The sequence below is a fragment of the Pleurodeles waltl genome, chromosome 2_2 (assembly GCF_031143425.1).
Source record: "Pleurodeles waltl isolate 20211129_DDA chromosome 2_2, aPleWal1.hap1.20221129, whole genome shotgun sequence".
NCBI lineage: Eukaryota > Metazoa > Chordata > Amphibia > Caudata > Salamandridae > Pleurodeles > Pleurodeles waltl.
In genome coordinates this window covers 306,987,237-307,001,966 of record NC_090439.1, presented here as the reverse complement: position 1 = coordinate 307,001,966, position 14,730 = coordinate 306,987,237, and the positions used below count along the sequence as shown (strand labels likewise).

The 14,730-nt window shown below is 48.5% G+C and overlaps 1 protein-coding gene across 1 annotated transcript in view; it reads left to right on the top strand.

The window, feature by feature from the left end:
• The window catches only part of LOC138282351 (uncharacterized), a 453,679-nt gene extending 444,462 nt beyond the window's left edge, over positions 1–9,217 (top strand). Inside the window, exon 13 of the mRNA XM_069219772.1 lies at positions 8,956–9,217. Within this exon, the coding sequence (XP_069075873.1) occupies positions 8,956–9,011 (56 nt within the window). The 3' untranslated portion in view covers positions 9,012–9,217. The remainder of the gene's footprint in view (positions 1–8,955) is intronic.
• The last annotated feature ends 5,513 nt before the right edge of the window (positions 9,218–14,730 follow it).

The window sequence follows — 14,730 nt, the reverse complement described above, 5'->3', positions numbered from 1 at the left end:
TCCACCTTGCTGGCGTCTGAGTCGGACTGGAGCTCTCTGCCCTTTACCAATCCAGCCACGGGCCCATCCATCTGGCCCATCAAGACTCACTCATTTCATCAGTCCATAAAACCTTAGAAAAATCAGTCTTGAGATATTTCTTGGCCCAGTCTTGACGTTTCAGCTTGTGTGTCTTGTTCAGTGGTGGTCGTCTTTCAGCCTTTCTTACCTTGGCCATGTCTCTGAGTATTGCACACCTTGTGCTTTTGGGCACTCCAGTGATGTTGCAGCTCTGAAATATGGCCAAACTGGTGGCAAGTGGCATTGTGGCAGCTGCACGCTTGACTTTTCTCAGTTCATGGGCAGTTATTTTGCGCCTTGGTTTTTCCACACGCTTCTTGCGACCCTGTTGACTATTTTGAATGAAACGCTTGATTGTTCGATGATCACGCTTCAGAAGCTTTGCAATTTTAAGAGTGCTGCATCCCTCTGCAAGATATCTCACTATTTTTGACTTTTCTGAGCCTGTCAAGTCCTTCTTTTGACCCATTTTGCCAAAGGAAAGGAAGTTGCCTAATAATTATGCACACCTGATATAGGGTGTTGATGTCATTAGACCACACCCCTTCTCATTACAGAGATGCACATCACCTAATATGCTTAATTGGTAGTAGGCTTTCGAGCCTATACAGCTTGGAGTAAGACAACATGCATAAAGAGGATGATGTGGTCAAAATACTCATTTGCCTAATAATTCTGCACTCCCTGTACGTCCGTGATGTGCCAAACACTAAAATTTTGAAAAGAAACGCAATTAGGTTATGTGAAAGACCCCTCACCCACCAACCAAGTTGGTGGCATGCTTCATCATCGGGGTCCCACCTGAGGCACCTAGCGCGTCACAGGTGTGCTGCGACGCCTGATTACAGCGGAGCAGGTTTTGTCATTTTTACCGCACATACTGGTTGAATTTGGCACGAGGGTGAGTGATGGTTCAGTGGATCAAATTTTACTAACAAGAGCTTTCACAAAAATGAAATGCACTGTTAATAACTGAAAGGCAAAAAACTGAACCAATGACTCGCAGCTCGTGAGCTGTAAAGCCGCGACAAAGCACCAACCGCTTTACAGTCCATTCACACAACTTTCATACATGTCACACACACGACCATTCACACCGCCAGCCACGGGCCCAGCACATTACAACACTCACATCGACAGACAGCGCCACTCAAGGGCCCATCACTTACATACGCCCACATGCCTGATACAACAATCACACCAGCTGATGGGAGTGTGTGGACTGGTGTTTGGCTGGCAGTGTGTTGCAGTAGCCAACAGCAGGTCAATATGTACACTCAGCCAAGCCCCACTCCACACACAATGGCATCATTTTTTATTTTATTTTTTAAACAGAGGAACCCCTAACTAAGTAGAAAGAATTACAAAACTACAAACACAAAAGCTCTAACTAAGTACATGACAGAAATGCTAACCATGAAACTGAACACATGAAAATACAAAACAGACACTCATGGTTGTTCCCATAAGTTCTTCTGGGGGTGGTAATTCTTAAAACAACCACCCACACACAGCCCAGTCTTTGAAGGACAATCTGGGCAGTACATTCGAGCCTCCCTCCGGATACCTCTTCGAAAACACTCTACATTTCTTAGCTGGAAAGTCTTTTTTGGGTGTGGGAGGAATGTGCTCAGCAAAGTGGCGATCTTTCAATCTAGCCACATCCTCCACCACTGCTTCTCTAGGAACTCTGGCCTGTTCCACCACAATAAGGCTCTCTATCACTGACTCCTGAAATTTCACAAATGTCATCTTTGACTCTGGAGACCTATCCCTAAACACAATAAAAGCATTGAAGGTTGCTAAGTGGAAGAGGTGAATTGCTAACTTCTTATACCAAACGTAAGACTTACGAATAGCAGTATAAGGTTCCAACCTCTGGTCAACTCTATCTACACCTCCCATGTGCTTATTATAATCTAAAATGCACACAGGTTTGCGCACTTCAGCAACCTGGCCCCAAACAGTCACGGGGGAAGTACTCTCATCATGGATGGTACTTAGCATGTAGACATCCCTCTTGTCTGAAAATTTCAAAGCTAGCAGCTACTCATTCCGCAAGACACAGCACGGTCCCCTCAAGTTTTTTACAGACATGCTCCCTTGGATAGCCTTTCCGGTTAGAACGGATTGTGCCACAAGCAACTGTGTCCACTCTAAACAATTCCTTGAACAACTGCACTCCAGTGTAGAAGTTATCTACATACAAATGGTGACCTTTGTTGAACAGTCGTCTACCAAGATCCCACACAATTTTCTCAGTAACTCCAAAAGTGGGAGGACAAACAGGGGGGTCAATATTGGAATCCCTACCAGTGTAGACACGGAAACTATACACATCCTGTCCTACTTTCAGACAGCATATACAATTTAATTCCATATCGTGCTTTTTTGCTAGGAATGTACTGCCTAAAAAACAAACGACCCTTGAAGAGGACCAAAGACTCGTCCACACTTATCTCTTTGCCTGGAACATAGACTTCCGAAAACCGATCTACAAAATGATCAAGGACAGGCCTAATCTTAAAAAGACGGTCAGAATCTGGGTGATCTCGTGGCAAGGCTAATGCATTGTCAACAAAATGCAGCATCCTAAGAAGAAGCAAATACCGATTACGGCTCATGGTCGCAGGAAATATAGCTGTTGCCATCAAGGGACTAGTAGACCAATAAGAAGCCAGTGACGGCTTCCTTATCAACCCCATCGAAAAAGTTAAACCCAAAAACTTTTTTATCTCCTCCAAATTTGTGGGAATCCACTGGGCAGCTCTAGAGTGTGGCCTAAGTCTAGCAGCGTTGTCCCTCAAATGCTGCTCCGCATGCAAATTAGTCTGCTCAACAATCTCTTCCAAAAACATATCATCCATAAATAACTCAAAGAAATTGATAGGCAAAAAGTTCTCTGTATTGGCGTTTGTAAAGAAATGGCTCCCTGTTGCAGTTACCCCCCCACTTTTTGCCTGATACTGATGCTGACTGGACTGAGAAGTGTGCTGGGACCCTGCTAACCAGGCCCCAGCACCAGTGTTCTTTCACCTAAAATGTACCATTGTTTCCACAATTGGCACAACCCTGGCACCTAGGTAAGTCCCTTGTAACTGGTACCCCTGGTACCAAGGGCCCTGATGCCAGGGAAGGTCTCTAAGAGCTGCAGCATGTCTTATGCCACCCTAGGGACCCCTCACTCAGCACAGACACACTGCTTGCCAGCTTGTGTGTGCTGGTGGGGAGAAAATGACTAAGTCGACATGGCACTCCCCTCAGGGTGCCATGCCAACCTCCCACTGCCTGTGGCATAGGTAAGTCACCCCTCTAGTAGGCCTTACAGCCCTAAGGCAGGGTGCACTATACCACAGGTGAGGGCATATGTGCATGAGTGCTATGCCCCTACAGTGTCTAAGCAAAACCTTAGACATTGTAAGTGCAGGATAGCCATAAGAATATATGGTCTGGGAGTCTGTCAAAAACGAACTCCACAGCTCCATAATGGCTACACTGAATACTGGGAAGTTTAGTATCAAACTTCTCAGAATAATAAACCCACACTGATGCCAGTGTTGGATTTATTAAAAAATGCACACAGAGGGCACCTTAGAGATGCCCCCTGTATTTTACCCAATTGTTCAGTGTAGGCTGACTGGTTCCAGCAGCCTGCCACAAACCGAGACATGTTGCTGGCCCCATGGGGAGAGTGCCTTTGTCACTCTGAGGCCAGTAACAAAGCCTGCACTGGGTGGAGATGCTAACACCTCCCCCAGGCAGGAGCTGTCACACCTGGCGGTGAGCCTCAAAGGCTCACCCCTTTGTGCCAGCACCGCAGGACACTCCAGCTAGTGGAGTTGCCCGCCCCCTCCGGCCACGGCCCCCACTTTTGGCGGCAAGGCCGAAGAAAATAATGAGAATAACAAGGAGGAGTCACTGGCCAGTCAGGACAGCCCCTAAGGTGTCCTGAGCTGAAGTGACTCTAACTTTTAGAAATCCTCCATCTTGCAGATGGAGGATTCCCCAATAGGATTAGGGATGTGACCCCCTCCCCTTGGGAGGAGGCACAAAGAGGGTGTACCCACCCTCAGGGCTAGTAGCCATTGGCTACTAACCCCCCAGACCTAAACACGCCCTTAAATTTAGTATTTAAGGGCTCCCCTGAACCTAAGAATTTAGATTCCTGCAACAACAAGGACTGCCTAGCTGAAAACCCCTGCAGAGGAAGACCAGAAGACAACAACTGCCTTGGCTCCAGAAACTCACCGGCCTGTCTCCTGCCTTCCAAAGAACTCTGCTCCAGCGACGCCTTCCAAAGGGACCAGCGACCTCTGAATCCTCTGAGGACTGCCCTGCTTCGACGACGACAAGAAACTCCAGAGGACAGCGGACCTGCTCCAAAAAGACTGCAACTTTATCCAAAGAAGCAGCTTTAAAGAACCCTGCAATCTCCCCGCAAGAAGCGTGAGACTTGCAACACTGCACCCGGCGACCCCGACTCGGCTGGTGGAGAACCAACACCTCAGGGAGGACCCCCGGACTACTCTACGACTGTGAGTACCAAAACCTGTCCCCCCTGAGCCCCCACAGCGCCGCCTGCAGAGGGAATCCCGAGGCTTCCCCTGACCGCGACTCTCTGAAACCTAAGTCCCGACACCTGGAAAAGACCCTGCACCCGCAGCCCCCAGGACCTGAAGGACTGGACTTTCACTGCAGAAGTGACCCCCAGGAGTCCCTCTCCCTTGCCCAAGTGGAGGTTTCCCCGAGGAAGCCCCCCCTTGCCTGCCTGCAGCGCTGAAGAGATCCCTTGATCTCTCATTGACTTCCATTGCGAACCCGACGCTTGTTCTAACACTGCACCCGGCCGCCCCCGCGCCGTTGAGGGTGAAATTTCTGTGTGGGCTTGTGTCCCCCCCGGTGCCCTACAAAACCCCCCTGGTCTGCCCTCTGAAGACGCGGGTACTTACCTGCTGGCAGACTGGAACCGGGGCACCCCCTTCTCTCCATTGAAGCCTATGCGTTTTGGGCACCACTTTGAACTCTGCACCTGACCGGCCCTGAGCTGCTGGTGTGGTAACTTTGGGGTTGCTCTGAACCCCCAACGGTGGGCTACCTTGGACCAAGAACTGAACCCTGTAAGTGTCGTACTTACCTGGTAAAACTAACAAAAACTTACCTCCCCCAGGAACTGTGAAAATTGCACTGTCCACTTTTAAAATAGCTATTTGTGAATAACTTGAAAAGTATACATGCAATTGAAATGATTCAAAGTTCCTAATGTACTTACCTGCAATACCTTTCAAACAAGATATTACATGTTAAATTTGAACCTGTGGTTCTTAAAATAAACTAAGAAAAGATATTTTTCTATACAAAACCTATTGGCTGGATTTGTCTCTGAGTTTGTGTACCTCATTTATTGTCTGTGTGTATGTACAACAAATGCTTAACACTACTCCTTGGATAAGCCTACTGCTCGACCACACTACCACAAAATAGAGCATTAGTATTATCTCTTTTTACCACTATTTTACCTCTAAGGGGAACCCTTGGACTCTGTGCATGCTATTCCTTACTTTGAAATAGCACATACAGAGCCAACTTCCTACAGCGTTACACCCCGGGAGACCAGTAAAGGCAGGCAACTCTGGCTGCTCCATGTTTGGGGCAACCCAGACATCAGGTCTTATAACGGGAAACCTTTCAGCCCCAGGTGTCCTCCTCTAAAACAGGCCCTTCATCTGCACTCAGTGTGGCTTCATCATCAGAAGATTCCCCTCCAACAGAAACATCACTGCCAGAGTCTCTCACTTCCTCCTCTGCCTCAGATGCACAGTCCGTCTCATAATCATGATCAGACTGTGAGTTAAAAAGCATACCAACCACCTGCTGAGCGGTCATCCTGCGGCTAGCCATGATCTCTCCTACTAAAATTAACTGGACAAATTCACCACCAACAACCAGCACTGTGTAAGACAAGTAACAAAGTGTAGCTTTGTTAGTAAGAGTTATAAACTCAAAAACTATACTGCTCACTTGCCTGAAAAAGCTTGATTCACCAGCAACTACTCTGCACAGACACAGCAATCACCAATGATATTCCACTAAAAAGAAAGAAAGAAAGGCAAATTAGAAATAAGACAAAACAAATATCATTGTGCACAAATCTATGGACAGTTTCACACACGATCCTGCATTTAGTACACCCCCTACAAACATGTCATTCATGCATAGCAACAATACTCCTATGGAGTACATTTTTTTTACTTACCTAAAACATGCAACTGTGCAAACTGCAGGTCAACCACTGCCAAAACCGCAAGGAGCCACAGCAAATAAAGCAAAAGCTTTGAACTAGAACAAAAAGGAGGAAAGCATTTTTTTATCACAAATGCAAATACTTCATCAGTTGACAAACACCCCACCATCAAACATTTCGAAATAGGTGCCTAAGTGGATTCTGCCATAGGGGCAGATGGGCCTACTAAAAAAATAGGCCTGCCTGCCCCAAGGAGGCCAGAAAATACCTTTAGTAGTGTGTCCCCATGGAGAGCAACCCTTGCCAAAGGGGACAGCCCTCAAACAAAAAAAACAAAAAAACACACACAACACTATCCCTGGTGCCTAAGTGGCTTCTGCTCCCCTTGGGGGCAGATCAGCCTAAAAATAATAGGCTGATCTGCCTCTAATGGGTGCAGAAATGGCCTTGGTACATGTGCCCCCAAAGTGGGGGGCGACCCTTGCCCATGCCCCCCCCCCCCCATCCCCCCATCCACTAACACACACACACACTATCCCTGGTGTCTAAGTGGCTTCTGCCTCCCTTGGGGGCAGGTGGGCCTAAAGACATAGGCCCATCTGCCCCCAGGGGGAGGGGGGGGTGGAGCAGAAATGGCTAACCGGTCAATGCGCCCCGTGACCAAGGGGACGACCCCCCCCCACACACACAAAAATAAACAAATAAAAAAAATCCCTGGTGTTCTAGTGGTTTCTGCCCCCCTTGGGGGCAGATCAGCCTAAAATTAATAGGCTGATCTGTCTCCAAGGGGTGCAGAAATGGCCTTGGTACATGTGCCCCCAAAGTGGGGGGCGACCCTTGCCCAAGGCCCCCCCCCCCCCCCCAATCCACTAACACACACACACACTATCCCTGGTGTCTAAGTGGCTTCTGCCCCCCTTGGGGGCAGGTGGGCCTAAAAAAAATAGGCCGATCTGCCACCAAGGGGGGCAGAAAATTCAAACAGTTCTATGCCCCCTTGGGGGGGGCCCTCTTGCCCAAGGGGGCACCCCCCCCCCCCCCCACACACACACACATAAATACACAAATAAATAAAACATCCCTGGTGATCCAGTGTTTTCTGCCCCCCTTGGGGGCAGATCCGCCTAGAAAGTAGGCCAATCTGCCCCCAAGGGGGCAGATATGGCCGTAACTAATTGCCCCCACAAGGGGAGCAACCCTTTGCCCAAGTCAAAATCACTACAGAAATAAAAAAATCCCTGGTGTCTAGTGGGCAATCCTGCTGCCCGATCGCAATGCGATCGGGCAGCAGGAATGCTCAGAGACACCGGGGAAAGGAAAAGCCTTTCCTTTCCCCCGGTGCCTCTTTGGCCCAAACCCCCCACCCACCGGGAAGAGGAACTCACCTCTTCTTCTCTCGCCGCACAGGAAGCAAATGGCTTCCTGTGCGGCGAGAACCCCATAATGAAGTCAGCGCTTGATCTTGCGCAGACGTCATTATGAGGGGTTGGGAGGGTCGGGGTGGAAATGGGAAGGGCTTCCCCTTCCATCCCTGACTTTGGGGGGGTGAGGGGCAGCACACAGAGGGAGCGAGAGCGCTTCTTCTGGGCTGTGTGCCGCAGGACGTAACCATTATGTCTGCGGCACAGAACGGGTTAAGGACATTATTAAAAACAACTTAAACTCCTACAGGCTAGCCACCACTTTTTGGGAAGACTAACTGCTTTCTAGTCTATGCATAGCATAGGCCATCAAATGGAAAATGTCACTTACCCAGTGTACATCTGTTCGTGGCATGTAGTGCTGCAGATTTACATGTGTCCTCCCTGGAAGCCTGTAGTCGTTTAAGTTTTACATTTGTACATATGTACATTCATTTAAATTTGAATGAACATCTCTTTGTATTCCTATACTCTCACTCCTTACCTCACCCTTTGCGGGAAAACAATCTAACAATGGAGTCGATGCCCATGCGCACTCAAACCAAGAGGAGTCACTCGATCCTGTGGCTCCGAAAAAGACTTCTTCGAAGAAAAACAACTTGTAACACTCCAAGCCCAACTCTAGATGTCGGAAGAGCTATGCATAGCATGTGAAACTGCAGCACTACATGCCACGAACAGATGTACACTGAGAGACATTTTCCATATATATTGAATTGGCAACTTTCTCTTTCCACACTACTTCACTCTCCCGCCTGCAGAGAAAACCAGCCTAACAAAGGATTTGATGCTCATGCACACTATCACTTAGAGGAGTCACTCAATCCAGTGACTTGAAAAACAAGTTGTAATTCTCCAAACCCAACACTAGATTGCGAGCTTATGCACAGCATGTGAATCTACAGCACTACATGCCATGAACGGATGTATACTGGAAAGTAGCATTTTTCTTTTTGCCTACAGGCATCTTGATGTTTGTCATCGGATTTGTCACATTCACAGAGCAGTTGCAAGTAATAAATATAACTTAATATATTTGTGGCCAGCTTTTTTCAAGTTGCATTTTATTAATACCAGAACTGTGGTCATATGTGGAGTAAATTAATAGAAACCCAGTTGCAAGTAACCATTCTTTTCACCAGTTTATTTTAAACAGTCTCAAAATAGGATTACAGATCTGATTTGTTTATGGATTGCTAATATACGGAATTCTGTTTTTTGTTTGTTTTTCAGAAGTGAATATTGCCAACTTGCTGAATCTCCTTGTTCAAACTGGAACAATAAAATAAGTGATCCAGAAAAGAAGATATGAATATTCTTGGTGTTTTATTGTTTATGCCATTTTAGTTGAAACATTGATTTCAAATGTTTTAGAGAAACGCAAACCACAGTACTCCTGTTGCTTAACATTTGTTTCTTACTTGTTATACTGCAATTGTATTAGGTAAAACTATTCACGTTTTCCTTAATAAATGGTTTGTGAATGAAGATCCTATCACATAGGATTTTTCTTGCTTTCATTACCTTTTAATGAAGATCATAGCCTCAGCCCAGATATTGTTTTGAGAGTGACATTTATTTTTTATTTAACTAGTAAAGAATGCGACCAAGCACCAGCTTGCGCCTTTTAATGATTGCACACATTCACTTGCTTATGGAAGCAGTTGGCATTATCTGATTAACACAAATATTTACTGAAAAATAGTTTCAAACCCCTCTTCCCCCCTCACCCCCACCCACCCCAAAATCACAAAGGCTTTAACTATACTGTCGTCGTCTTCTTTTTTTATTTTTATTTTTATTTTTTATTTTTATTTTTTTACATGGGAGTGGAAGATAGGGCAATACACCAAAGATGTGTTTTGGATTTCAAGCTGTCTCCTCTCAAAAATAAGTAATGAGAGACACAAATCGTTGGGTTTGTAAGGTATAGTAATTAAGCCAATCACATTTGAAGCAGTTAGAATAATCTTGCTAATTTTATGCTCGTTAGTTGCTTAGTGTGTCAGAAGGACTGGGCAATTCGTCCTTGTTCATCAAACATAGGATACAGTTATTAGGCCCTTTTCGCACTTTGGCTATAATTGGCTTTTTATCCTACCCTTTTTCTTGAACTTGAGTGAAATAAGAGTATTTCTGAGAAAATATCATGAGTAGTTTTTCAAACATGCCACAGAAAACATCTGTGTGATAAACCACTCTTGGATGTATTGACTCCCTGCCCTAGGTATTTCAGTACTATTCTTGCATACAATATGTTACAGATCTGGAAAACTGTTTCCTCTACGTACCTATGGGTTCTTTCAGTAAGTCACATTTTGACTCCACCATTCCTTCTTAACCTCTTCTCAAGGGTGTGTTCTTTAATTGGTTCACATGCTTAGCATTGTTTTCTATCTGAATGGGATTCCTCTAGGTGTGCAGTGTTGCAATGTCTAAATTGCATGTTTTGACACCTTATGTGGTGCACCTAATATTCTAATGGGTATGATTCAAATGACTTACATGTACCTCCTATCCATGCACCAGGATGTATACATAGTTATCTGATAGACATCTAGTTGTAGATTCCTTACCTTAGAATTTTCCCCAGGCATCAGACTGGATCTAGAGACTTAATACCCTTGTGCGTCGGCAGGTAGCATCAGTCGACACCAAGGGGCGTCGTTGGCGTTGTGGTCGCCGTGATGACGTCAGGAGTAGTATTTAGACGACGCCCTCGCGCAGTGACGTTAGTTCTTTTCCTTCCGCGCCACATGCTGATCCAGAGAAGATCTACCCTGGCTATTTTTTGGCCGTTTTGTTGAGTTTTTCTGTGAAACTTTGGTGCGTCAAGGATGTCCATGCGAGGACTGTCATCGTACGATGTCGGTGACGGTTCCTCTGTCTGTGACGGTTCCTCTGTCTGTGACGGTTCCTCTGTCTGTGACGGTTCCTCTGTCTGTGACGGTTCCTCTGTCTGTGGCGGTTCCTCTGTCTGTGGCGTCTTGAGTTCGACCACAGCCCGAAGTCATGCTCTGGGTGCCGGGGCATGCACCCCCGAAGGTTTTGAGGGAGCGGTCCCTAAAGCTCATGGCGGCCTGGCACTCGACTCAGCGTAGGTCCCAGTCTCGCTCGACAGGAAGGTCTCTAGATCGGTCGCGGAGTCATCACCACTAGTCTTTTTCCAAATCCTCGGGTCAAGGGAAGAATAAGTCGAAGTCCCATCGCTTTCCCACTTTGTGTGTCGTTCGGCCAACTTGACGCGGGAGGAGCGTTCTCGCACAAGGCCTCCATCCTCGGAGCCTTCGTCTGGGTCGGCTCCGTGCTTCCCAGAGTTTCCCAAAGCGACCCCCGCCCAGCTTAAAGAGTTTTATGAGGCCATGCGCCTCATATTTGGGCGGTCCGACCCTGATATGGCGCCTTCGGGCCCAAGGGGTTCAGCTAAGCGGCCTTCGGGTTTCTAGGTTTCGGCTCGGCCACCAAGGTCACCTCCAGATCCGTGTGCGGATCTGCACCGGCGCTGGTCGCACCCTTGAGACCTTCCCCGGCGCCGGGTCGATTATCTACGCTACCGACGTCAGTAGTGCCCACTATCGACATCGATCCAATCCTTATCCTCGACGACTCTGAGTTGGAGCTTCGTCGGCGGACGCCGCCTTCGACTTCAATGGGGCCTATTCACCCCAAGTCGGATTTTAACCCTTTTTCTTACGGGTACGAATATGGGGATAGATTGGAGGGGTCCCAGAACCCTTGTGACTACCAGGATGACCCTTCTATGGACTGGGCTCAGGAATTGGGCGAAGCCAGTGGTCTGGATACTTCCGCTGACTCTGGCATGCTGTCTCCTCCCACCGTGGCTAAGTCGGAGGGAGCAACTTATGGTATGGTGGTCAGTAGGGCAGCTGAGTTCCTTGGTCTCGAGCTTCCCACTGTTGAGGTCAGGTCTAATGTCCTGACGAAGGGGCTTCTGCCTGTGGCTTCTACTTCAGAAACCCTTTTGATGTTTAATGAAGCCCTCACCGATGTCCTTTTGGGTGTATCGTCCACAACCCAACACAGGGGCTCCTGTGAATAGGACTATCACACGCCACCATTGGCCCGCTCCGAACGACCCTAAATTTGTGTCCCAATACCCCACACCTGAGAGTCTTGTTATACAGGCTTCCCCTTCTTCAGGCGCATTCCCTTCCGCTCCGCCGGATAGGGAATCCAAAAGACTGGAACAGTTTGGTAAGAAGTTGTTTTCTTCCTCCAGTCTCGTGCTGCGGTCTGTGAACACTGCATGCCTTTTAGGCCGCTATACCCACTCTTTGTGGGATACGGTTGCGCAGGTCCTGCCGCAGATACCGGAGGAGGCCCGTGCTATTGTCTCCCAAGCTGTGAACGATGGGAGAGATGCATCAAAGTTCACAGTCCATTGTGGGTGAGACACGACCGACTCTCTAGGCAGATCGGTTGCTACGACGGTGACCTTACGACGCCACGCCTGGTTACGTACTTCTGATTTTTCTGGGAATGTCCAACAGTCACTCATGGACATGCCTTTTGACTCCAGTCTCTTCGGAGACAAAGCGGACTCGGCCTAGGAGAGATTCAATTATTCCCAGGCTACGGCTCGGTCCCTCTGTCTTTTCTCTGCCCCTCGCCCACCACAGTCCATTTTCACCCCTTTCGTGGCCACGGAAGAGGCTCCTTGTCGTGTCCTCCTCCCAGCCACCGCGCCGTGCACACTGTTCAGCCTCTGCATGCCGGGGATGTGGAATCCCACGTGGCCATGAGACAGGGAACCAGAGGTCTGCCAAGTCCATCTCTGCCCCCGCTGCAGCCTCCAAACCCTCCTAGTCCGTCCCCTCACTCCCGTCCATTTGGTGGAAGGATTCGCCATCACCTGCCCCACTGGGAAAACATCACCACAGACAGGTGGGTTTTGCAGATCGTTCGAAAGGGCTACTCCCTCCCTTTCGAATGCTCCACCACCCATGCCACCATCCTTCAATCACCTTCCAGAGGATCATTTGGCACTTCTCCGCCAGGAAGTCGCAGCTCTCTTGGTCAAGGGAGCTATAGAAAAGGTCCCTGTGCCAGAAGTAGGTTGTGGTTGTTATTCCCTCTACTTTCTGATACCAAAAAAGGACAAGGGCTTACCTCCTATCCTAGACCTTCGGGACCAAAACTACTTCCTCAAGAAGGAGAAATTCAAAATGCTCACCCTGGCTCAGGTTCTGTCTGCCTTGGACCCAGGAGACTTGATGGTAGCATTGGACTTGCAGGACGCTTATTTCCACATCCCCATCCTCCCTGCCCACAGACGTTACCTACGATTCGTGGTGGGTCATGAGCACTTTCAGTTTAGTGCTCCTCGTCGGACTTACCAGCGCCCCTCGGGTGTTTAAAAAAGAAAAGTGATGGCGGTGGTTGCAGCTCATCTGCGCAGTTTAGGGTTGTCAGTCTTCCCCTACCTTGACTACTGGCTGTTGAAGGCTGATTCATCCCAGAAAGTCATCTCCCACCTTCAGACTACAGCGAAGCTCCTGCGCACGCTGGGTGTAAGGAAATGCCTCCTTGGCATGGTTGCCCCCTGACTTTTTGCCTTTGCTGATGCTATGTTTACAATTGAAAGTGTGCTGAGGCCTGCTAACCAGGTCCCAGCACCAGTGTTCTTTCCCTAACCTGTACTTTTGTATCCACAATTGGCAGACCCTGGCATCCAGATAAGTCCCTTGTAACTGGTACTTCTAGTACCAAGGGCCCTGATGCCAAGGAAGGTCTCTAAGGGCTGCAGCATGTCTTATGCCACCCTGGAGACCTCTCACTCAGCACAGACACACTGCTTGCCAGCTTGTGTGTGCTAGTGAGGACAAAACAAGTAAGTCGACATGGCACTCCCCTCAGGGTGCCATGCCAGCCTCTCACTGCCTATGCAGTATAGGTAAGACACCCCTCTAGCAGGCCTTACAGCCCTAAGGCAGGGTGCACTATACCATAGGTGAGGGTACCAGTGCATGAGCACTGTAGCCCTACAGTGTCTAAGCAAAACCTTAGACATTGTAAGTGCAGGGTAGCCATAAGAGTATATGGTCTGGGAGTCTGTTTTACACGAACTACACAGCACCATGATGGCTACACTGAAAACTGGGAAGTTTGGTATCAAACTTCTCAGCACAATAAATGCACACTGATGCCAGTGTACATTTTATTGCAAAATACACCCCAGAGGGCACCTTAGAGGTGCCCCCTGAAACTTAACCGACTATCTGTGTAGGCTGACTAGTTCCAGCAGCCGGCCACACTAGAGACATGTTGCTGGCCCCATGGGGAGAGTGCCTTTGTCACTCTGAGGCCAGTAAACAAAGCCTGCACTGGGTGGAGATGCTAACACCTCCCCCAGGCAGGAGCTGTAACACCTGGCGGTGAGCCTCAAAGGCTCACCCCTTTGTCACAGCACCACAGGACACTCCAGCTAGTGGAGTTGCCCGCCCCCTCCGGCCCGGCCCCCACTTTTGGCGGCAAGGCCGGAGAAAATAATGAGAATAACAAGGAGGAGTCACTGGCCAGTCAGGACAGCCCCTAAGGTGTCCTGAGCTGAGGTGACTCTAACTTTTAGAAATCCTCCATCTTGCAGATGGAGGATTCCCCCAATAGGGTTAGGATTGTGACCCCCTCCCCTTGGGAGGAGGCACAAAGAGGGTGTACCCACCCTCAGGGCTAGTAGCCATTGGCTACTAACCCCCCAGACCTACACACGCCCTTAAATTTAGTATTTAAGGGCTACCCTAGAAAATTAGATTCCTGCAACAACAAGAAGGACTGCCTAGCTGAAAACCCCTGCAGAGGAAGACCAGAAGACAACAACTGCCGTGGCTCCAGAAACTCACCGGCCTGTCTCCTGCCTTCCAAAGAACTCTGCTCCAGCGACGCCTTCCAAAGGGACCAGCGACCTCTGAATCCTCTGAGGACTGCCCTGCTTCGACGACGACAAGAAACTCCCGAGGACAGCGGACCTGCTCCAAAAAGACTGCAACT